This window comes from Pteronotus mesoamericanus, unplaced genomic scaffold (genome assembly GCF_021234165.1).
Source record: "Pteronotus mesoamericanus isolate MK-2021 breed Mesoamerican mustached bat unplaced genomic scaffold, CSHL_Meso_final contig_164, whole genome shotgun sequence".
Lineage (NCBI taxonomy): Eukaryota > Metazoa > Chordata > Mammalia > Chiroptera > Mormoopidae > Pteronotus > Pteronotus mesoamericanus.
The window spans coordinates 24264037-24287030 of NW_026555065.1; the positions used below are offsets into that span (position 1 = coordinate 24264037).

General features: G+C 37.0%; 1 protein-coding gene across 1 annotated transcript in view; it reads right to left on the reverse strand.

Annotated features, from left to right (window-relative positions):
* Positions 1 to 22994, reverse strand: part of BUB1B (BUB1 mitotic checkpoint serine/threonine kinase B) — a 59155-nt gene that overhangs the window by 27787 nt on the left and 8374 nt on the right. The window contains exons 4-9 of the mRNA XM_054564054.1: positions 22732 to 22876; positions 13882 to 14078; positions 10012 to 10178; positions 8712 to 8926; positions 8445 to 8536; positions 2111 to 2340 (exon numbers count right to left, since the gene is read on the reverse strand). Coding sequence (XP_054420029.1) covers positions 2111 to 2340; positions 8445 to 8536; positions 8712 to 8926; positions 10012 to 10178; positions 13882 to 14078; positions 22732 to 22876 — 1046 coding nt within the window. The remainder of the gene's footprint in view (positions 1 to 2110; positions 2341 to 8444; positions 8537 to 8711; positions 8927 to 10011; positions 10179 to 13881; positions 14079 to 22731; positions 22877 to 22994) is intronic.

Below are 22994 nucleotides of genomic sequence, written 5' to 3' on the forward strand. Positions count from 1 at the left end.
GTTGTTGCAAATGGCAAGATTTCATTCTTTTTTGTGGCTGAAAAATATTCCATTTTCTTTATCCATTCATCTATTGATGGACACTCAGGTTGAAGGAAACACTAGTTTTTTTAATCTAAGTACCCAAGTTCCTTCCCCAGCTCATTTTTGGCTATCTTCCTAGCCTAATTCTTTGTTATGGTGGTTCTCATTTAAAAATATTTTTCTATTTATTGATTTTAAAGAAAAACAAATGAAAGGAAAGGGGGTGGAGAGAGAAAGAGAGACAGAGAGAGACAGAGACAGAAAGAGAAAGACATCGACTTACTGTTCCACTTATTTATGCATTCATTGGTTGATTCTTATGTGGGCCTTGAGTGGGAGGTTGAACCTGCAATCTTGGCATATGGGGATGACACTCAAGCCTACTGAACTACCTGGCCAGGGCCCTGGGTAGTTCCTATTTTTAAAAGCCTTGCTCAACTTTTCCTTTGTCAATCTTGGAAGGCACTAGTTGATATAACAAATGAAGGCAATTCCAAACTTACTAATAACAGTCTGCTTTATAGAAGTTTGCTTCTAACTTGTCACCTGGAACTCAGAAATGATTTTTTCCTTAAGTAAATTATAAGTAATTGTTAAGTTTCCCACCTAGCCTTACGTACAAGGTCGGTCCAGAAGAAGTCCAGCCATTGTTAATATAACAAGAACGGTTTGTGCAACATCAATGTAACCTGGCAGCCAAGGAGAATGCACATGCGTGAACATTGACTTCACTGTACTAGTCACTGGGGGCAGTAGATGCTGTTAAGTGAGCCATGTGTACAGTGTGCCTATTGCATTCAAAATGATTGAGCGAGTAGAGCAACAAGTCTGCACCAAATTTTGCATTAAACTTGAACATTCCTCCGAGAAAACTATTTGGATCATTCAGAAGGCCGCAGCTGTGGGCAACTGGTGACTGGCACCTTCATCACAACAATATGCCCACTCGTGTATCATGTCTTGTGCAAAGTTTTTTCGTGAAACATCAAATCACCAAGGTGACTCAGGCCCTCTACAGCCCAGATTTGGTGCCCTGAGACTTCTGGCTTTTCCTTAAACTAAAATCACCTTTGAAAGGGAGATTTCAGACCATCAATGAGGTTCATGAAAATACAACGGGAAAGCTGGTGGCAATTGGGAGAACTGTGTGACGTCCCAAGGTGCACAGTTTGAAGGGGCCTGAGGTGTCACTGTCCTATGTACAATGTTTCTTGTATCTTGTATCTTCTTCAATAAATGTGTATTTTTTTTCATATTACATGGCTGGATACCTTATGGACAGACCTTATATGCCATATCCTGTTAAGTGACTTGAGTTACGTTAGCAGATTATTGCTGATATCAGTGTAGAAACATTTCTTCTTTCTGGTATAGATCCTAGTCAAAACATCTAAATGGATGAAATTTATTTTTGGACCCTGCCCCACCTTCTTTTCTGTACTCTCCCTCATCTTCTAATGCCTTAAGCTCCAAATACTAAACTTCAATAGTTTTCAGCCCATTCTGCACTACATCTTGCTCCAAGTACTCCAGGCCCCAGAACAGAACTGCTTCTCATTTTCCCAAAATTCCAAATCCTCAATTTACAGTGAAACTTTCCTTAACTTAAAAAGAAGATAATGTCTTTAAAAAACAAACAAACAAATAAGTATCATCTAAGTGATTGCAGTGTGACTGGGTATGTTAACCTAAATAAGCACTGGGGAAATTCCAGGTAGAGTATCAAAAGTCAAGTGAAATATTTCAAGCACTATGAGTAAATTACTTAATGGGGAGGCATGGCATGTACAGGTATGCATGTCAGGGGTCATAGCTATCTGCCTATTGCATTAGTGAGTATGAATTGTTTCTACAGTTGAGAGCTTCTCCTCCTTTTTTTTTGAACACAGACTTAGTTGTTTAGTTTTTCTACCCAGGGGTCTCCATGGAAAGTAGCAATGGGAATTCAGCTTAAATAGAAACAGTATAAACCATAGAAGTATCACATAAACATACAAACGATGGGGCAATTTTCCTCAGACTTATTAACTCAATCTTCCTACAGCTAAGTTATTTTGACAAATTTGAACTAGATCAATACTCATACCTTCCCTTTTCTCTTTCAATTTCTTCCGGAAAACTTCAGCCCGGATCTCTTCAAAGGAGAACTCTCCTACTCCTGCATAAATCTTTTCCTTGCAGTACATCATCTTCTCTTTCTTCTCCTCAGATACTTGCTGATGGCTTTGAACTCTTTGCAGGAGATCACCTTCCTCCTTTCCAGGCTTTCTTGTGCTTAGAATATGGTTTATACTGGGTTCGATTTTACATGGTGTCCTAAAAGAAGCAAAATAATTCACCATACAGACCAAATGAATTGTTTTTTACACATTTTGATAACACACGGGGATAATGTCAGCAGCAACACCATATATGATTGATTTAAAAAAACAAAAACATGTGAGGTTGAGAAAAGAGCCTAAAAATAATCTACATGAATCATTGACAATTATGTTCTAAGTACTATTCTGTTATGATGAGGATGGACATTAACCATAAGTTAGGATCACCAAATAACTTATATTCCTTATAGGAGAAAAATATCATAATACAATTTCTTAATCAAACCCAGTATGTAAATGGAAATTAACCTACACAATATAGTCCATTTCCCACGTTTTAGCACCCAAAAGAATTAGAGTTAGGAATACAGCATTTAAGGAACTGATGATATGAAAATTCAAGGTTCTCAGCTGAAGAAGAATGAGAGAGATAATATAGGATTGAAAAGAATAAAGCATCAAGTACCTCAATCAGGATAAAGTAGATGTTCTTAATCCTGGCTATGGATCAGAATGACTTATATACCTTTTATATTCTTTAAAAAAAAAAACAAAAAACTTTTTTTAAAAAAGGATTTTATTTATTTATTTTTAGACAGAGGGGAAGGGAAGGAGAAAGGGGAAAACATCAGTGTGTGGTTGCTTCTCGTGTGCCCCCTACCAGGGACCTGGCCCACAACCCAGGCATGCGCTCTGACTGGAAATGGAACCGGCGACCCTTTGGTTCGCAGGCCGGCACTCAATCCACTGAGCCACACCAGCCAAGGCACCTTTTATATTATTACATACCTTCTTGTAACTAAAGATACTTGGTCCTTTCCCCAGGTCCACCGAACCAGAGTCTTTAAAGGTAGGGTCCAAGTAGCTACATGCTTAAAATGCTTCCTCAAATTGCTTAAGTTGATAAAGAACCTATGAAAAACCTATGTAAACATCATACTTAATGATAAAGAGACTGAATGTTTCCCCAGGTAAGATCAGAAACACTGTAAGAATGTCCATTCTTGCCACTTCTATTTAACATTGTACTGGAAGTTCTAGCCAAGGCAATGAGGCAAGAAAAATAAATAAAAGGCATCCAAATGAGAAAGAGAAAAAGTAAAGTGATCTCTATTTGCAAATGATGTAATCTTATATATAGAAAATCCTAACAATCTACTCTAAAAACTATTAGAACTAAAAAGTAATCAAGTAAGTACTATATAAAAATCAACTGTATTTCATATACCTTCAATGAACAATCTGAAAATGACATTAAGGAAACAATTCTATTTATAACAGCATCAAAAAGAATAAAATACTTCAGAATAACTTTTTTAAAAAGCAAAACTAAAAAGACAATATAAAGATTAGTGGTTGCTAGGGATTCAGGAGAGCAATGGATAAATAAGGTAGGAGTTTGTAGGTCAGTGAAAATATTCTGTATGATACTGTAATAATGGACACATGAGATTCATTTGTCAAAACCCATAGATTTGTAAAACACGTTAGAGTGAACCCTAATGTAAACTATGAACTTTAATAATAATTTATCAATATGGGATTGTTAATTCATAACAAATATACCACACTAATGCAAGATGTTAATGATAGGGTCAATTGCCCTGGCTGGTATGGCTCAGTGGATTGAGTGCCGGCCTGCAAACCAAAAGGTTGCTGGTCAGGGAAATGCCTGGGTTGCTAGCCAGATCCTCAGTTGGGAGAGTGTGAGAGGTAACCAGTTGATGTATCTCTCACAGATTGATGTTTCTCTCCCTCTCTTTCCCATTCTCGTGCACAAAAGTAAATAAATAAAACCTTAAAAAAAAAAAAAAAAAGAGGCAGCATAGTCCCTAGCATATTTTTTTTTAAAAAGGAATCAACCAATGAACGCATAAATAGAACAAAATCGATATTTTTCTCTTTAAAATCAATAAATTAAAAAAAATTTTAATTAAAAAAAAAGAAGATATAATTGGAAAGATATCCCATGTTCATGTATCAGAAGATCTGATATGCTTTCAATTACATTATCAAGATTCATTAAATTGATGTACAGATTCAACACAATCTGTATGAAAATCCCAGTTGGCAATTTTACAGACATTGACAAGCTAATGCTAAAATTCATAAGGGAACTACATGGTTAAAACAATCTTTAAAAAGAACAAAGTTGGAGGACTCATACTTCTAGATTTCAAAAGTTACCATAAATCCACAGTAATCAAGACTCCTTGGTATTGGCATAAGGACAGATATATAGATTAATGAAATAGAATTAAGAGTCCAGAAATAAACCTATATATTACAGTCAATTGCTTTTCAACAGGATATCAAGACTATTCAATGGGGAAAGAAGTTTTTTCAACAAATAGTGTTGGAACAACTAGTACCTACATGCGGAAGAAGGAGGTTGGACTCCTCCCTTATACCATATACAACCATTAGCTAAAAAAGTATCACAGACATGTAAGAGCTAAAACTATAAAAGTCTTGGAAGAAAACATGAGTAAACCTTCATGACTTTGGGTTAGGCAAAGCCTTCTTAGCTACGACACCCAAAAGCACAAGAAACAAAAGAAGGGACTTTTATCCAGAATATATGAACTCTTACAACTCAACAATAAGAAGACAAAAAATCCTGGCTGGTGTGGCTCAATGGACTGAGCACTGGCCTGCAAACCAAAGGGTTGCTGGTTAAATTCCCAGTCAGGGCACATGCCTCAGTTGCAGGCCAGGTCCCCAGTTGGGGTGTATGAGAGGCAACCACACACTGATATTTCTCTCCCTTTCTCCTTCCCTTCCCCTCTAAAAATAAATACATAAAATTTTTTTAAAACAAGAACTGTTGGTAAGGATGTGGAGAAATCAGAATCCTCCTTATGGCCTTGTAGAAATGTAAAATGGAGCAGCCTCTTTGGAAAACAGTTTAATACTTCCTCAAAATGTTAAGCATGGAGTTACTATACAACTCTGCAACTCCATTCTAACTATACTCATATACCCAAAAGAAATGAAAACATGTCTTCACAAAAATGTCTACACAAAAATGTTCACAGAAGCATTATTCATAATAGCCAAAAGGTAGAAAGAAACAACCCAAATGTCCAAAGAGTGGCTACTCTTGACAAGTTCAGGAACTTGCAGACAGTATAGTGTAAGAAAACTGAAGATATCAGCAGAGGCCAAATCATAAATGGCCTTATAATTTATGTTAAGGAGCTAAGGTTTCATCCCACAGGTTATGGGGAGCTGGCAAAGGACTCTGATCAGGAAGTGACATGACCAGATTTGTACTGCAGCTGTGACAGCATAAAGAATGAATGGGCTGAGGTAAGAGTAGGAAGATTAGTCAGGCTGCAGTAATCCCAGCAAAAAATGACAGAGACACAGAAACCATAAAGAGGCATTTGATCCACGCTATTCTGGAGGTGAAAAGTGTGATTTAGTATATACCTTCTTCCACCCCTGCCCTGGGATGAAAAGGCTGCAAGAACCAGCACCACCACATTGGGAAGGTGAAGCTGTACACCTCCTTCAAAAATAACAAACTTGTCATCACGATGATGCATGTGTGGGGCTTGCAACTGCTACAGGATAGGAATGACCCTGACCCCTATGTGAAGATGTATCTCCTTCCTGACCTTCAGAAAACCACTAAGAAGAAAACAAAAGCGACCTGGGAAACAATCCCAGGTCACTACAATGAAATGCTGGTGTATGGTGCATGATGGGATCTTCAAGGGAGACCTCTAGCAGCGAGAGCTTCAGCTGAGTGTGTTGAGTGAGCAAGGATGCTGGGAATGTTCTTCTTGACTAGGCGCACATCTGCCTGCGAGAGCTGGACATGGTCCAGGAGAAGACCAGCTGGTATACACTAGTAACTTGAGGTCATGAGACCTCATGAGCCCAGCAGAGCCCCAGCCCAGGGCACTAGGCTGATGGTGGAGCTGGGGAAGAAGGCACTTCCTTTTTGACTTGTCTTTTCCTTATGAAGGGGCAGGGCCCTTGGTAGGCCTCCCTGCTGTCCAGGTGGATGGGGCCTCTGTGATAGGAGGTGAGCAGGGTAAGAGGTTCTATGCCCTCTGCTATCCCCTCCTCTGCAGACTGAGTTTCAATTGGTTGTTGGAGGCTGTGAGGTTGCACAAAATTCTAAGTTTACCTTGTGTTAAAAGAGCAATGCCTGGTTTGGGGTGTGTGGGATGGGCTGTAACTTTTGCAGAGGAGGGTTAATGGGTATCTTTATTTTTAAAAAATGAAACAGTAATGTCCAAACCGGATAGGAAACCTTGTCAGAAGGCAAAAAATAGACTATTTGGACTTTTTTCATGATTAAGGTTCTTATTGAAGTTTTCCCTAGGTTTGTGTTTGTTTTTTATTTTTCTCTCTATTGGAAACACTTGGGGAGGGGCCCAGTGGGTCTTCATTTGGCCCCTCCTCTAAGTGCAGGTTGGGGAGGGGCAGGGAAAGCTGCGTGTGATGAACTGAGGCCTGTGCTGCTGGGTCTTTCTGATTTTGCCTCCAAAAGAGAGCACTATGATACCTGTGTGTGTAAGGAAGGGTCTTTCCTATGGGGTTCTGCAAAGGACCTAAATTCAGGGACCAGTGTTCTTTTGGGAGGAGTTTTTCCTCTCATCTTCCCCTACTTTGCTAGGACTCACCCTGAATATGTATGCCTTCTACCCCTCCATTCTCTCACCCATCTGGGGGCCATCTGGTCTCTGTGCTGCCTGCAGGTGCTCCCTAAATTGGTCTCACCTTTCATTTTTCTCTATGAAATACAATGCTGCTTCAGCCCATGATTTTATTTCACCCAAGGGCATCTGGGTCCTGGGATATTATGCTTTATTATTTCAAGAAAGGTACAAATGCAACCGAAATGCAAAAAACGATTTGTGCAGTATATGGAGAAGGTACTATGACTGATCAAATGTATCAAAAGTGGTTTGCGAAACTTCGTGCTAGAGACTTTTCACTGGATGATGATCACGGTCGGGTAGTCCAGATGAAGTTGATAGTGATCAAATCAAGATATTAACTGAGAACAATGAACATTATACCACATGGGAGATAGTTAATATACTCAAAATATCCAAACCAATAGTTATTCGTGAAAATGAAAAATATGTCTTTTATTTTACGGAAAAAACCATATGGACTTTTTGGCCAACCCAATATAATGGTTGCTGCTATGTGATGTCAAAAGATAAAGGACAAAATAGGGGAAAGTATTTGCAACTCCTATTACAGATTTTAGCTGGTTTTCTTCATCTATGAAAAGTCCCTGTAACACATTAAGAAAAGCACAAACTAAAGAAAAAAGTTACAGAAAGGTCAAATAAGACTGCCATGGAAAAGAGTTGAAATGTAAATAAAGTTGAACATTTTCTGTACCATATTTACTCTCATGTAATTATTTCTACAAAGTGATTTTAAACATTAAGAAAATTAAACATCTGTAAGTGTGTACTATCAATTTCTTCAGGCAATCATTTGTAAGGGCTTATATGATTTTCTTAAAAATAACCTTCCTTGTGTTTAGTTCTTAACAGACAGAAATTCTGTGTTAAATCTTGTGTATTTTTACATTGCTATACTACCTAGCATATAACGGAGGGCTACAGATTAGTTATGAGGAAACTTGCACTGGGATACATAATACGATCAGTATTAGAATCCCACAATGTTATATACTAGACTAAATCTCCGACTGCCTGATTATCTAGTCATCACCCATCACACTCTTATGAAAAGAAATGCTAAGAACTAGGAAGAAAACGAAAAAGACATCTGGAAGAGAAGAGCAGGCTCAGAGGAAAAACTATCATAACTTCTAACTCCCGTCAATAACAAAGGTAGAACATCTCACTTAAATCACAATGATTATCTTTGACTAACAGAAATGTAAATATAAACCTATTAAGTTTATTCCTTAATTAGAATATTGCCAAATGGTCTTTTAGTCCTAACATACTCAAAGGAATACAGACCTAAAAAAAAACACAAAACTTTATCTGGTTACTTTCATAACCACAAAGAAAATGCCTTTGGGAACTGGGATAAATGCCTCTATCCACACTTAATAATTCCCACCTCAGAAAATCTGGGAATCAAACTCACATAACAGGCTGTTGTGCAGTCTCTTCCACATATGGAGTAAAACTGGGAAGCACAGAGGGTACGGCTGTCACAGAAGCTGTATTGCCACGAGGCTGGTGATGAAGAAGAAAACTAAAATTACCATAGTTTTACATTCTGACACAACATATGCAGACCATACCTAATTATTCAAGAGGATTTTTTTTAAAGGTGCTAAAAATACTCCTCTTACCCTAAATCTGAAGTTTTTGTTATGTTGGCAAATACGTGGGACCTAAGAGTCCTTACCCTGTGTTCCAAAGGCCTGCCTGTATTCCAAGGGCCTGCTTGCAGCTCATTTTCTTTGGCCCTGGGTGCAGGGGGTGCTGTCCATGGCTGGATTGTGGGCTTAGACAGCTCTGCTACAGAAGCCTCATCAGCATTTTCATCAAAAACACTAATTCTAGAATTACTTTGCACTGGTTGAGGAAATGGATTTTGGAGTCCTCTGTTCTGGTTTGGAGCTAGGAGAAAAATACAGATGCCAGATAAGGTTACTTCTACTACCATGGAATCAAAGAGATTTTTTTTAAAGTAATTAGTAACTTTTTAATCCATTGTGTGTTACTTCTATTCTCTCTTCTTTCCCTCTTCTACAATCTTTTATTCAAAGATACAAAAAAAGACCCCAAATACTACGTCTTTCTTCAGTCATCATTCTAACAATGTATAGTTTTATCAGAGACTAAAAATGTCTAGTTTTATCAGAGAGGAGACCAAATCTTAATTTTTCAGTTTAAAATTTTCTATCAATGGAAATTAGCTGCGATGTACTAAATCTAGAAAAGAAAACTAAAATTAGCCCATTTATTAGGGCTGTCCTCTGTTGTGGGGCTGTTTATTACAATCAAGGTTCATCATTATCTGAATGCATTGTTCTTTAGGACCATATACTCCTTCATACTCTAATTCTAGGATCTCCAAGAAACATTCTAAATATTGGTAAGTTAATACCAAGGAAGGAATAAGAATTTTTTTTTAAAGATTTTATTTATTTTTAAAGACAGGGGAAGTGAGGGAGAAAGAAAGGGAGAGAAACATCAATGTGTGGTTGCCTCCCGTGTGCCCCCTACTGGGGACCTGGCCCACAACCCAGACTTGGGCCCTGACTGGAATCAAACTAGCGACCTTTTGATTCACAGGCTGGCACTCAATCCACTGAGCCATACCAGCCTGTGCAAAAAGCTTATTGTTGTACATCTTTAGGTGTATAAAGATGGCCCAATTTCTGGCCCCCAAAGACTGAATATCATGTTAATACAGTCTCTGAGATTTTTGGTAGATGTAAACTTTATTTTGACAATATACATCTATTTTCAACTAACAACACTTAAACAGAAACTCTTGGTGCTTCCTATATTAGGTTTTTCTTAATTAAGACACAAAATTGTTGACACATTTTGGCTTTTATGCACATTGTAATCTCGGCTCTCCTTTTTGCTACCTAGTACTCAGAAAACTATGATAACGCCTACATACATATTTAAACATTATCTCTTTACATAATTTGAGACTAAGAATTTCTCATAGTAACATTTAACAAACTTACCCTTGAGAGCACCTCCTATACGGCTGATTGGAGCCCTTGCTGTCTTTTTCCCTTTGCTTTTAAGTTCTGCCAGTGTACTTCGTTGTGGCACAGCGGATCCAAAAACTTCTTCCTCTTCTTTCTCAAGTGCCAACAGAGTTTGCCGAGTCACTCGAGCTTGGAATTGTCTAAAGGAAAAGACTCACCAGATTAAAATTTCTAATTTGTTAAAAAAGAGGGAGAAGGGTAGAATAGGGGAAGAAATATACAGAAATAGCCCAAATACAGTGTTTATTTTATCAGGAATAAAGAAAATTACCTTGGGATCAGAGGTTTTGGCTAGCACACTTAAGCTTCCACTCTGAATGTCCAAGTGTAACCAATTAAAAACACTCTGAAGATCACCATTAGGTTGGTCTGAAGATAAGATCAGTGTGACTAAGCCCCAGCTGGTATGGCTCGGTGGGCTGAGTGTGAGCCTGTGAACCAAAGGGTCACCAGTTCGATTCCCAGTCTAGGGCACATGCCTAGGTTGCAGGGCCAGGTCACCCCAGTGGGGTGTGTGAAAGGCAACCAGACACTGATGTTTCTCTCCCTCTCTTTCTATCCCTTCCCTTCTTTAAAAATAAATAAATAAAATCTTAAAAAAAAAAAAAAAAGGTCAGAGTGACTATGATTACAGAATGTATTAATATCAGAGTTTAATTATAAAACTTTTTAAATTTGTAAAAGAGTTGATAAAGGTAAATAAGCACCCAAATTCCTTTCATGTAGATTTATCAATTGTTAACTTCTTGCTACATTATTTTATCACTGTCTTTATGTGCCTCTTTCTCTCTCCATAGACCACACCCTGCCAACTCACCATTTTTCCAGAATCTTGTGAAATAAAGTTGCATCCAACATAACATTTCATTTAAGCAAAGCTAGTAGAAGTTTGAAGACTAAGCTTGTGCTGCCAAAGTTTAAGTATTACCAAAAGGGTAAAAACAAACAAACAAAAAATAAACTACAAGTGCTGGCCAACATGGAGTAAGCCCATGATAGACGCCCCCCTCCCACTGATTAGAATTAAAATCTCTAGAGATAATACAAAAGAACAGCTCTGAAAAGTAAACAAAAGCAAGTGGACTGTGGAGAGGAGTCAAACTTGAAGAACAACCCATACAGGGTTGTTCCTCTTTTTTTCCCCTTCTATTTTTTCTTGTGGGTTTTTTGTTGTTGTTGTTATTTTTTGATCCTCACCCAAGGACATTTTTTTCCTTGCTTTTAGAGAGAGGAGAAGGGAGAGAGAAGCATCAACTGGCTGCCTCCCAAACACACCTGGGCTGGGGCTCAAACCCACCACCTAGGTATGTGTCCTGACCAGGAATTGAACCTGCAACCTTTCACCAGCCAATTACTGGATGATGCTCCACACCAGCCAGGGCTCTCCTGTGGTTTTCAATTGTTGCAATGGTGGTGTGGAAAACAAAAATTCCTAGAGAAATCTCATCTTTCTGGTCAAAGGACTGGGAAAGGGAACTCTGAGGGCCAATGGGTATGGGAGATAGATGGGAGAGGTTGAGTTGGAGAAGAGGATCTCCTAATTCTGCACATGAATTGGCACAAACCCTGGACTCACTCCTAAACTATGCATGCACAGGGCAGAACCAAGGCAGCACAGAAGAGGACATGAGAACTGAGCAATAATTCAACCACTGCCCAAGTTCCAGAATAACCCCTGAGCAACACACAGAGGATAAACCCAAAGGTCTTCAAAACTGAACTGACACTGAAAGCACTACCCACATAAAATGAGAAAGAACTTGTAACATGTGAAGTTGGTTACCTACTGAAACAAAATCATCAACATTCTACACAGAAAATCAACCAACAGGATCCAGAATCTAATAACATACTATCAGTATAAATGTCCAGGATATAATCCAAAATAACGTGACACACAAAGAGCCAGGAGAATGTGACTAACTCTCAAAGGAAAAGATAACCGAGAGAGACCAACATCAAGCTGACCGAGGTGTGAAAGTTTCCACAGATTTTAAAGCAGCTTTATAACTATGCTCCATGAGATAAAGGTAGAAATATCTGAAATGAATAGAAAGGTAAAAGTTTTTAGCAGAGACAAAGAACATATAAGAAGAATCAAATGGGCCCTAGCTGGTGTAGCTCAGTAGATTGAGCGTGGGCCTGTAAAACAAAGGGTTGCCAGTTCATCCCCAGTCAGGGTACATGCCGGGTTGCAGGGCCAGGTCACCCTGGTGGGGGGCGTGTGAGGGGCAACCACGCATTGATATTTCTCTCTCTCTTTCTCCTTCCTTTCCCCTCTCTCTAAAAATAAATAAATAAAATCTTAAAAAAAAATCAAATGGAAATTTTAGACCTGAAAAACACAAAATCTAAAATAAAAAATTTACTGGATGGACTCAATTTCAAAATGAAGAGAGCTGACAAGAGAGTAAACAAACCTGAAGACAAATCAATAACAATTGGCCACTCTGAAAAACAGAAAGAAGAAAGGTTTAAAATTTTTTAAAACAGGAACTGAGCTTCAGGGACCTGTAGAACAATATCAAAAGGTCTAATATGTGTAACTTAAGTCCTAGAAGAAGAAAGAGATATAGGTGCAGAAAAATATTTTAAAAATCATGCCTGAAAACTTTTCAGATTTTGTGAAAGGTATGCATTTACAAATTCAAAAAGCCCATTAAACCCCAAACTGATTAAATGCAAAAGTAATCACATTTGGACACATCACAATCAAACTGCTAAAAACCAATGTTAAAGAAAAAAATCTTATATAAACTCAAAGAAAAATCAAGACATTATAAGCAAAGGAATTTGGAGATAAAAAGAACAAAGTTAGAGAATTCACATTACCTGATTTCCAGACTTACTATAAGCTACAGTAATCTAGACAGTATGGTATACACTAATGAATACACAGATCAGTAGAACAAAACAGAGTAACAGAAATAAACCTACACAAAAACGATCAAACTGAAACTGAATTCTGACAAATGTGCAAAGGCAATTTAATGGAGAAAGTCTTTTCAACAAGTGGCATAGGAACAAGTAGAGGCTCATCCACAAAAAAAGAACCTTGGCCCAAACCCTCTACAAAAATTAACCCCAAATGGATCACAGATCTAAGTATGAAAAGTGAAACTATAAAACTTCAAGATGAAAACAATGGAGAAAATCTTTGTGACCTTTGCCGAGACAAAATTCTCAAATATACCAAAATCATCCATAAGAAACAATTGATTTTAGATTTCTTCAAAATTATGAACTTTTATTCTATAAAAAACATTGATTAGAAAATGAATAGACCAAAAAAAAAAAAAAAAAAGTAAACAAAAAGAAAATGAATAGACCAGACTTAAGCTGAGAAAAAGTTTACAAATCACTCATTTGGCAAAAGACTTGTATTCAGAATATATAAAGAACTCATACCTCAAATGCATTATGCTAAATGAAAGAAGCCAGACTCAAAAGGCTACACATTGTATCGTTCCATTTATAACATTACGGAAAAGGCAAAACTATAGGGGTTAGAGAATAGGTCAGTTGTTGCCAGAGGCTGGGAGAATAGGTGTTGATCACAAAGGGATAACATTCTAGAATTCTATGGCGTGATGGAACTAGTCTCCGTCATGATCATTGTAATGGTTATGTGTCTCTTTGCATTTGTGAACACTTATAAACTGTACACAATAGAATGAATTTTACTGTACGTTAAATTTAAAAAGTTAAATATGCCTTTTAAAAAACTGAGTAGTAACTGACTAAACCTGCCAATCCATGGAGAGCACTTTACTAGATGCAAAAACGACCATTTATAGCCACTAGTTTTAAAGAGTTTAAACAAGCTTCAGAGAAGCAACTTACCGGTGCTGGGACTGCAGTCTCTCCAGTGGTTCAGCCTTTTGTTGAATCCCTTCCTGAAATATCATATCTGCTTTCTTAAAGTTTTCCCTGGCTTCATATTCTTCAGCCCATGAAATATAGAACTGAGCAAGTGAAATGCCAATCCCTTGGTTGTGTAAATAACTGTACATATCCAAAGGCTCATTGCATAAATGCCCCTGTAACAAATTAAAAGCATTGACCGTAAACCAACTTCTATTTACTTACTGTTCATTATGCACCAAACAATCACCTGGAGATATACTATCTGTAGTTTCTGCATTGGAAAAAATATATCTGTTATAATACAGTGTTGTAAGGACTATACTGAGAGGACCTAAGAAGCAGATAAAAGAACACAAAAATAAGAGATTAATTTGTGAGAAAAGGGGATGGGGAGGAACGACTTCAAGAAGGTATGATATGTGAGTGTGGCCTTGAGGGAGGAACAGGAAACGGAGAGTGGGAAAGGAAGGGCCCTCTAGACAGAGGATAGTTTGCAGGGGTGTAGGCAAGATAGGAGTTTGGGGAAAAAAGGAGTGACAGGTCTTGAATATCAAGCTAATCAATTTTCATAGTCAATGTATATGTAATGGGATGGGAGAGCTATAAGCAAGAACAACAACATAGTCAAATCTGTATTTTAGAAGGGACCTTATAAGACCAGGTACAATGTAGATAATTCTAGTAGCAAGAAGGGGTCGAGGGGATACAGGTGGAAATCACTAAAATCCTACACTATTAACAGTGTGATGTGCCTTCTTTAGTCTTATACAGGATAAGATGATTTTTACAATTTTATAGTTTTAATAATAAAAATTTTTTATATTCCTATTAGTGCATCACTCATTTTTCCATGCTGCTGCTTATTCTTCACTATTATTTTTAATAGATCAATGTTGCATGTGTAGCTCTTACATCAATTAACTAGTCACCTATTTTTGGATATTCACATTTTGCATTACTTCCTTAAGAAAAATCCCTAGTAGGCCTATGTTAAAAAGTTAAAATTGCTTTTTAAGAGTTTTGCAAATTTAAAATGCTAGTAGTAATTCCCAAATACTAATTCACAGAAAATACTTAATTTTAAAACTTCCTAATTTCATATAAAAATGGCATTTCAGTATTCTAATTAGGTCTTTTACTACCAGATAGGCTAACATTTTCTGTTTATTTATTAGATGTATTTTCTCTCATACCTACCTTTTCCTAACTGTCTAGCCTAAGTCCTCCTTGTATGTATACCCATACAGCTCAATACTTTCCCTCTTTCTTTTTTGTTACATTTACAATTAATTGCTTAATATCTGTCTTTCCCAATAAAGCTCTACCAAGACATAAAATATTGGTATTTACTATATCCCAGTCTCTAGCCATGGTCTGGTATAAAAAGGTTGAATAAATTAAATCCTCCATTCACATTTCTGACAAAACCAGTACTTTATAGTTTAATTTTGCAGTAAATTCAGTAAATGTTTTTTTTCTGCTTACCCAAATTAGTGATGTTTTCCCATATGTGAGAGTATTTCAAGCAAAGTTATAACTCTGTTATCAGTGTAAGACCCAGTCCTAACATTAATTTCACTTTAACAACTTTCTGAATAGCTCTAGTGCAGAACAAACAGCCAATAAAGGCTGGCTCTTATGGTTATTCCAGAGTGCTAAATGAGATCACTTCAGAAAACATAAATAAAGGGGCAACATGGTTAGAGTAATAGATTCAAAAGTTAAACAAATCTTTTTGGTAACCCCTAAAAAAGCCAATCTAAAACAATATTACCCTTTTAACTAAACATACTGGGTATTTCTAAGAACAAATATTTCCTTAGCCAGACTGTAATTATCCCTTATAAAAATAACAAAGATGGCTAGAGACATCTTTGTGCAAATCAAAATAGTGAGAAAACCATCTGTTATTCCTATCTTATTAAAAAAAAAGAAAAATAGTTTAATATGTACCTTGTTTCCCATGTACAAAATTAAGATTATTGCTGATCATTTGAGGGCTGATCCTTTGAATCTGAGGCTTGCCTAGATTAGTGCTTCTCAGATTACCTCAGTGGCCAGTTTGCATGTGTGTGTTTAAAAATTTCCATTCCATTGTGGACTGATATTTTTTAAAAATATAATAAAAACAGAAGTTACCAGATAAACAATAATGCAGTTGGATGTTGTGACAATGCCAAATGGTTAACAAAATTTCTAAGTAGTTATTCTAAATTTTTATACTTATCTTGAATAGTTTGCAGACCATTCTTTTAGTAACACTAGTTTAGACCGATTTTTTACTTTATGAAAATGTCATTGCTCTTCAGTAGCAACACCAAGTTAGCATAAATGAACAGAAAAATTATTCCAATTGTTTCTCTTAATAGCACCAACAAAATATAACCATAGAATCCTGGGATTAAGTCATGTTAGGCTTTCGCCTAGTCTAGCCTTTCAATAAATCACATGGTAAACAAGGTACTCACCTCCTCCAACAACCACATCAAAAATAGAACTAACTACAGAACAACCATCATTCAGAACCACCTGAAATCTGGCTGAATGGAAGTTTTACAACTAGGGAATTAGAGAGGAAGTCACATGCAGGCTAGTAGGAGGGACAAAGACAAGGAACTGGCTGGTCCCACACCCCTATGTAGAAGATAAAAATTGAGAGGGAGAGTGACATCAGAGGAATGGCAGCATAAGAGATCTCTTTAGTCTCTCCTCTTGAAGTTTCTACAATCTGAACAGCTAAAACTCAACAAAGGAGTCCCTGTTCAATGCACAAATACACCTGAGAGATCCGTGCGTTGAAACATCTAGAGGTGGGCTAGTGGAGCAAACCGCGGAAGAGAAAAAGGAAGAAGAGCTGATACCAGCCAGGGATATAGCTTGGCAGCCAAGAGCTCACAGCAGGTCTCTGCTAGGAGAAGGAAGGAACCTGACTGTAGCTGACACTCCCTTCAGCCAGGAGGAACAGAGAGACTCGGTTGGCACTCTTGCAGGAGTATGCAGTACGAGCTGCAGCTGAGCTGAGAGACCTGGGCAAGGACACAATGTGGGAGTGTGGTCGTGGTTGTTGGGCAGTCAGCAATACAGACAGATTCAGCCCTGGCTGGTGTGACTCAGTGGATTAAGTGCCAGCCTGCAAACCACAGGGTTGCTGGTTGGATTCCCATTCAGGGCACAGGCCTGGGTTGTGGGCCAGGTCTCTGGTAGGGGGCGCATAAGAGGCAACCACACATAGATGTTTCTCTCCCTCTCTTTCTCCCTCATTTCCCATCTCTCTAAAAATAAATAAAACCTTAAAAAAAAAAAAAGAATTACAACTAGATCTCAAAACAAGTAAACCCAGAATCATCAAAAAATTGAGCTGTATGGAAGTCCAACAACCAAGGATTAAACAAGCCACATTCATCCAGATGGGTAGGAAGGACAGAGTCATGGAGATGGGTGGAGAGGTATAGAGACACGGTGTGGCATGGAGAGGCAGATGCGGTGGAATCGGCGGCCCACATTCATGTGTGGTGGATAAAATTCCAGAGAGATACCTTGGAAGTGAGTGATCCCAGCCCCAGGGATCCCAGCCCCAGCCCCAGTGAGTGATCCCAGACCACATAGCAGAGAGTTCCAGCTGCCAATAAAATAAATCCCATTAACTTCTGGCTGTAAAAACCAGTGGGGGTTGGGACAGAAACTGCAGGATTTTCAAGAGACTCTATTTAAAGGGCCTAGGCAGCCTTAGAATGTAGGGAAACCCACCCACTTTGGGATTCAGCACCAGGGCAACAGCTGGAAGGGCACCAGTCGCATATGGGAAGTGGGTGAAGTGACCGGACATGGGGTGAGTGCTGGCAAACCTATAGAAGCCAGGCAACGGCACTGTCCCCTATCTGAGCCCTTCCCCACACAGAGCCACAGGTTGCCCTGCCCTGGCAATTACCTAAGACTTCATCTCACACAATTCACGGGTGCCTTTTCTACAATAGGCCCCACTACTAAGTCAGGGTGTCAAAGCAGCTCTACCTAATACATACAAGCAAACACAGGGAGGCTGCCAAATTGAAGAGACAAAGAAATATGGCCCAAATAGAAAAACAGAACAAAACCCCAGAAAAAGAACTAAATGAAATGGAGGTAATCAACATATCAGATGCAGAGTTGAAAACACTGGTGATCAGGATGCTCAAAGATCCTTTCTCAAGGCAACAATATAAAGGAAGAAATTAAGCTTACACTAAGTGAAATAAAGAAAAATCTACAGGGAACCATCAGTAGAGGGGAGGAGGCTGGGATTCAAATCAACAATTTGGAACATAACAAAGAAATAAACATTCAACCAGAACAGCAAGAAGAAAAAAGAATTTTTAAAAAACCCCCGAGGATAGTATAAGGACCTCTGGGACAGCTCCAAGCATACCAACATCCAAATCACAGGGGTGCCAGAGAAAGAGGAAGAGCAAGAAATTGAAAACTTACTTGAAAAAATAATGGAAGAAAACTCCCCTAATTTGGTGAAGGAAATAGACATACAAGTTCAGGAAGCACAGAGAATCCCAAACAAGTTGGACCCAAGGAGAACCACACTAAAACACACCATAATTAAAACACCAGTCCTGGCTTGTGTGCCTCAGTGGACAGAGCACTGGCTTGATAACCAAAGGGTCGCTGGTTTGATTCCCATTCAGGGCACATGCCTGGGTTGCGGGCCAGGTCTCCAGTTGGGGGCACTCAAGAGGCAAACAGAGGCAACCATACATTGATGTTTCTCTCTCTTTCTTTCTTCCTCCCTTTCTCTAAAAATAAATCTTTTTAAAAAATTAAATAAAATACCAAAGGGCACCTGTAATAGCATAATCAATAAAACATATTATAGAAAAAAGGATATTTTCATATAAATGAAAAAGGAACCACAATAACACAAAATCTATGGCACACAGCATAAGCTGTCCTAAGAGAGAAATTCATATCATTAAAGGCATACCTTAAGAAATAAGAAAAATCTCAAATAAACAATTTAAATTTACAACTAAAGGAACTAGGAAAAGAACATCAAAGCCCAAAGTGAGTATAGAAGGAAGGAAATAATAAAGATCAGAGTGGAAAGAAACAAAAGAGTCTAAAAAAACAACACAAAAGATTAATGAAACCACGAGCTGGTTCTTTGAGAGGACCAAAATAAATAAAATCAGAAGCGAAAGAGAAGTACAACTGACGCCACAGAAATAGAAAGAATTTTAAGAAAATATTATGAATGACAATGAACGATGATATTATACATCAACAGGCTGGACAATCTGAATGAAATGAATAAATTACTAGAAACATACAATCTTCCAAAACCAAAACAAAAAGAGACAGAGAACCTCAACAGACTGATTACAACTAATGAAATCAAAGCAATAATCAAAAAACTCACAACATAATAAAATCCTGTACTGGACGGCTTCACAGGTGAATTTTACTAAACATTCAAGAAGTAATACTTATCCTTCTCAAACCATTCCAAAAAAATGCAAGAGGAGGAAAGACTCCTAAGCTCTTTTTATTAGGACAGCGTTATCTTAATTCCAAAACCAGACAGACATTACAAAGAAAAGTATAGGCCAATATTCCTGATGGACATAGATGCAAAAATCCTCAACAAAATATTAGGAAACCAAGTTCAGCAATACATTAAAGTGATCACTAACCATAATCAACTGGGACTTATTGCTGGAATTAAAGGGTAGTACAATATCTGCAACTCAGTAACATTATACACCACATAAACAAAATGAAGGATAAAAATCATGTGCTCATATCAATAGGTGCAGAAAAAGCACTTGACAAAATCCAGCACCCATTTATGATAAAAACTCATCAAAGTGAAAATAGAAGGAACATACCTAAACATAATACAAGCTGTATATGACAAACCCAGAGTTAACATTATACTCAGTGGGAAAAAACTAAGAGCGTTTCCCTTAAGATCAGGAACAAGACAGAGATGTCTCTTTTCATCACTGTTATTCAACACAGTACTAGAAGTCCTAGACACAGCAATGAGACAAGAAGAAATAAAGGCATCTAAACTGGAAAGGAAGAAGTAAAACTCATTACATGCAGATGACATGATACTATATATAGAGAACCCTAAAAATTCCACCAAAAACTACTAGAAATGATAAATGAATTCAGTAAAGTAGCAGGATACTACTACTTTGAAATGAAAATTCAGAAATAGTTCATTATTGATAAATAAATCTGCAACCTATCAGAAAGGGAAACTAAGAAAACAACCCCATTTACAATGGTCTCAAAGAAAGTAAAATATCTAGGAATAAATTCAAACAAGGAGGTAAAATAACTGTACTTGGAAAATTATAAGATGCTAAAGAAGGAAACTGAAGAAGATACAAATAAATGGAATTATACATTATGCTCATGAATAGGAAGAATGAACATCATTAAAATGTCCATACTACCCAAAACAATCTATAGATTCAATGTAATGGCACATTTAACAGGACTAAAACAAAAAACCTAAAAATTGATAAGGAACCATAAAAAACCCCGAAAAGCTAAAGTAATCTTGAAAAAGAAGAACAAAGTTGGAGGTATCACGGTACCTGATATATACTATATAGTACATAGTATATACTATACTACGAGGTCGATAGTAATCAAAACAGCACGGTACTGCATAAAAACAGACATATAGATCAATGCAAAAAAAAAAAAAAAAAAAAAGAAACTAGACCACCACCTTACACCATATACAAGAATAAACTCAAAATGGATTAAAGACTTAAATGTAAGACTCTAAGCCATAAAACTCCTAGAAGAATCTGTGAAATAAAATATGTGGCAGTACTCTTAGCAAAAATTTTTTTTGAGGCAAGGGAAACAAACAAAATAAACAAATGGGACTACATCAAACTAAAAAAGTTTTGCACAGTGAAGGAAACCAACAGTAAGACAAAAAGACAACTTAATGAATGGAGGAACATATTTGCCAACACTACATTCGATAAGAGGTTAACATGCAAAATTTATAAAGAACTCATTCATACAATTCAACACCAAAAAACCAAACAATCCAATTAAAAAAATGGCAGAGGACCTGAATAGACACTTCTCCAAAGAGGACATATCGATGACCAATAGACATATGAAAAGATGTTCAATGTCACTAATCATCAGAGAAATGCAAATTAAAAACCACAATGAGATATCACCTCACACGTCAGAATGGCTATAGTCAATAAATCAATAAACAGATGTTGGCAATGATGTGGAGAAAAGGGAATCTTCATGCACTGTCTGCGGGAATGCAGATGGGTGCAGCCACTAGGGAAAACAGTACAGAGAGTCCTCAAAAAATTAAAAACAGAACTGCATTATGACCCAGAGATTCCACTTCTGGGTATATATCCGAGGAAACCCAAAACACAATTTTGAAAGAATATATGCCCCCTTATGGTCACTGCAGCATTATTTACAATTGCCAAGACACAGAAGCACCCAAGTTCCCATCAACAGAGGAGTGGATAAAAAAGCTGTGGCACATATATATAATGGCATATTTTCAGTCATAAAAAAGAATGAAATCTTACCATTTGTGGCAGCATGGATGGACCTAGAGGGTATTATGCTAAGTGAAATAAGTCATGTCAGACAAATACTGTATGATTTCACTTACATGTGGAATCTAAAGAACAAAATAAATGAACAAATAAAATACAAACAGGCTCATAGATAGAGAAGAGACTGAAAGTTGCCAGGTGGAAAAGAGGGTTGGGGGACTGGGTGAAAAAGGTGAAGGGATTAAGAAATACAAATTAATAGTTACAAAACAGTCATGGGGATGTAAAGTACAGCACAGGGAATAATATTGTAATTATTATTATTTACACCAACTACACCAACTATGTATGGTGTCAAGTGGGTCTGGAAATATCAGGGGGACATTTTGTAGAGACCATCATTGTCATGTTATACATCTGAGACCAACACAAAATAACATTGAATGTAAACTTGAATTAAAATGTAGAATTAATAAAAAGATAAGCCCTCCTCAAGAGATATATTTTAGCCAAAAATTTTATCAATTTCAAATGTCAATATTTCATCAAATTACAAGTTGTTGTAAATATTCTATCATTTAGAGTTATCTAATTTAATACCTAATTACCTATTTTTACAATTTATTTTTTAATTTATTTTAATTTTTAAAAGTACCTATTATTTAACATCCTATTCTAAATATTTATCGTTTACTTTTTTCTAATCTCCTTTAAGATAAAAGCAACAAAATTAATATCAAAGAAACCCTGGTCTTTTTTTGTTATAAAGAAAATGTTTTCATAAAAAATCCTCAAGAGTGTTCTAGATATAAAGGAACTACGTCAATTAAGACAGTAAAATGTAGTTGGCAGACTTTTTTGGATGCAGGAATAAACTAGATAAAACAAGCCCAAAGACAGATGAATAGTTAAGCATCATTTTTTATGATGATGATTCTCAAAAAAGGGAGAAAAGGATACCAGAATCATCCACAATGCCATGTGTTTGCTCCTAAACATCCTCCTCCAATACAATTGCATGGCCCAATTGTTTAAAAGAAAGTAAGACGCTCTCATAGAGGTACACTGGCCCTGTGATCACTCTTAAAGGGGTATAAAACCTTATATTAAAATTCATTTTTAAAGTAGAACCAATTTACCAAATATTGAATATTTACTAAATGTTAAATATCTACAAAATGGCTCAGGTTTTGCCATTTTTTGGTGTACCAGGTATTTCTAGAGAAAATATGTTGGCTTAATATTTTAAATTCAGATGGCATTTGAGACTTACCAATTTAAGCCAGAGATTGAGAAATCTAGGATCATTATAATATCTTTTTTCTCCTTGTAGTGCTTCTACAGCTCTTTCTAATAATGTTGACATATTACTCTCCTTCCCTCCCTGAGGATAGTTCTGCTCTGTCCAGTTAATATACCTGAACAGAAAGAAAAGAAAAAGAATATTTTAGAAGTATGTTAAACTTTTGTTATGGCTCCAAGATCCATTCTGAAATATCTAATATATTGATAAAGCAGAAATATCTAATATATTGA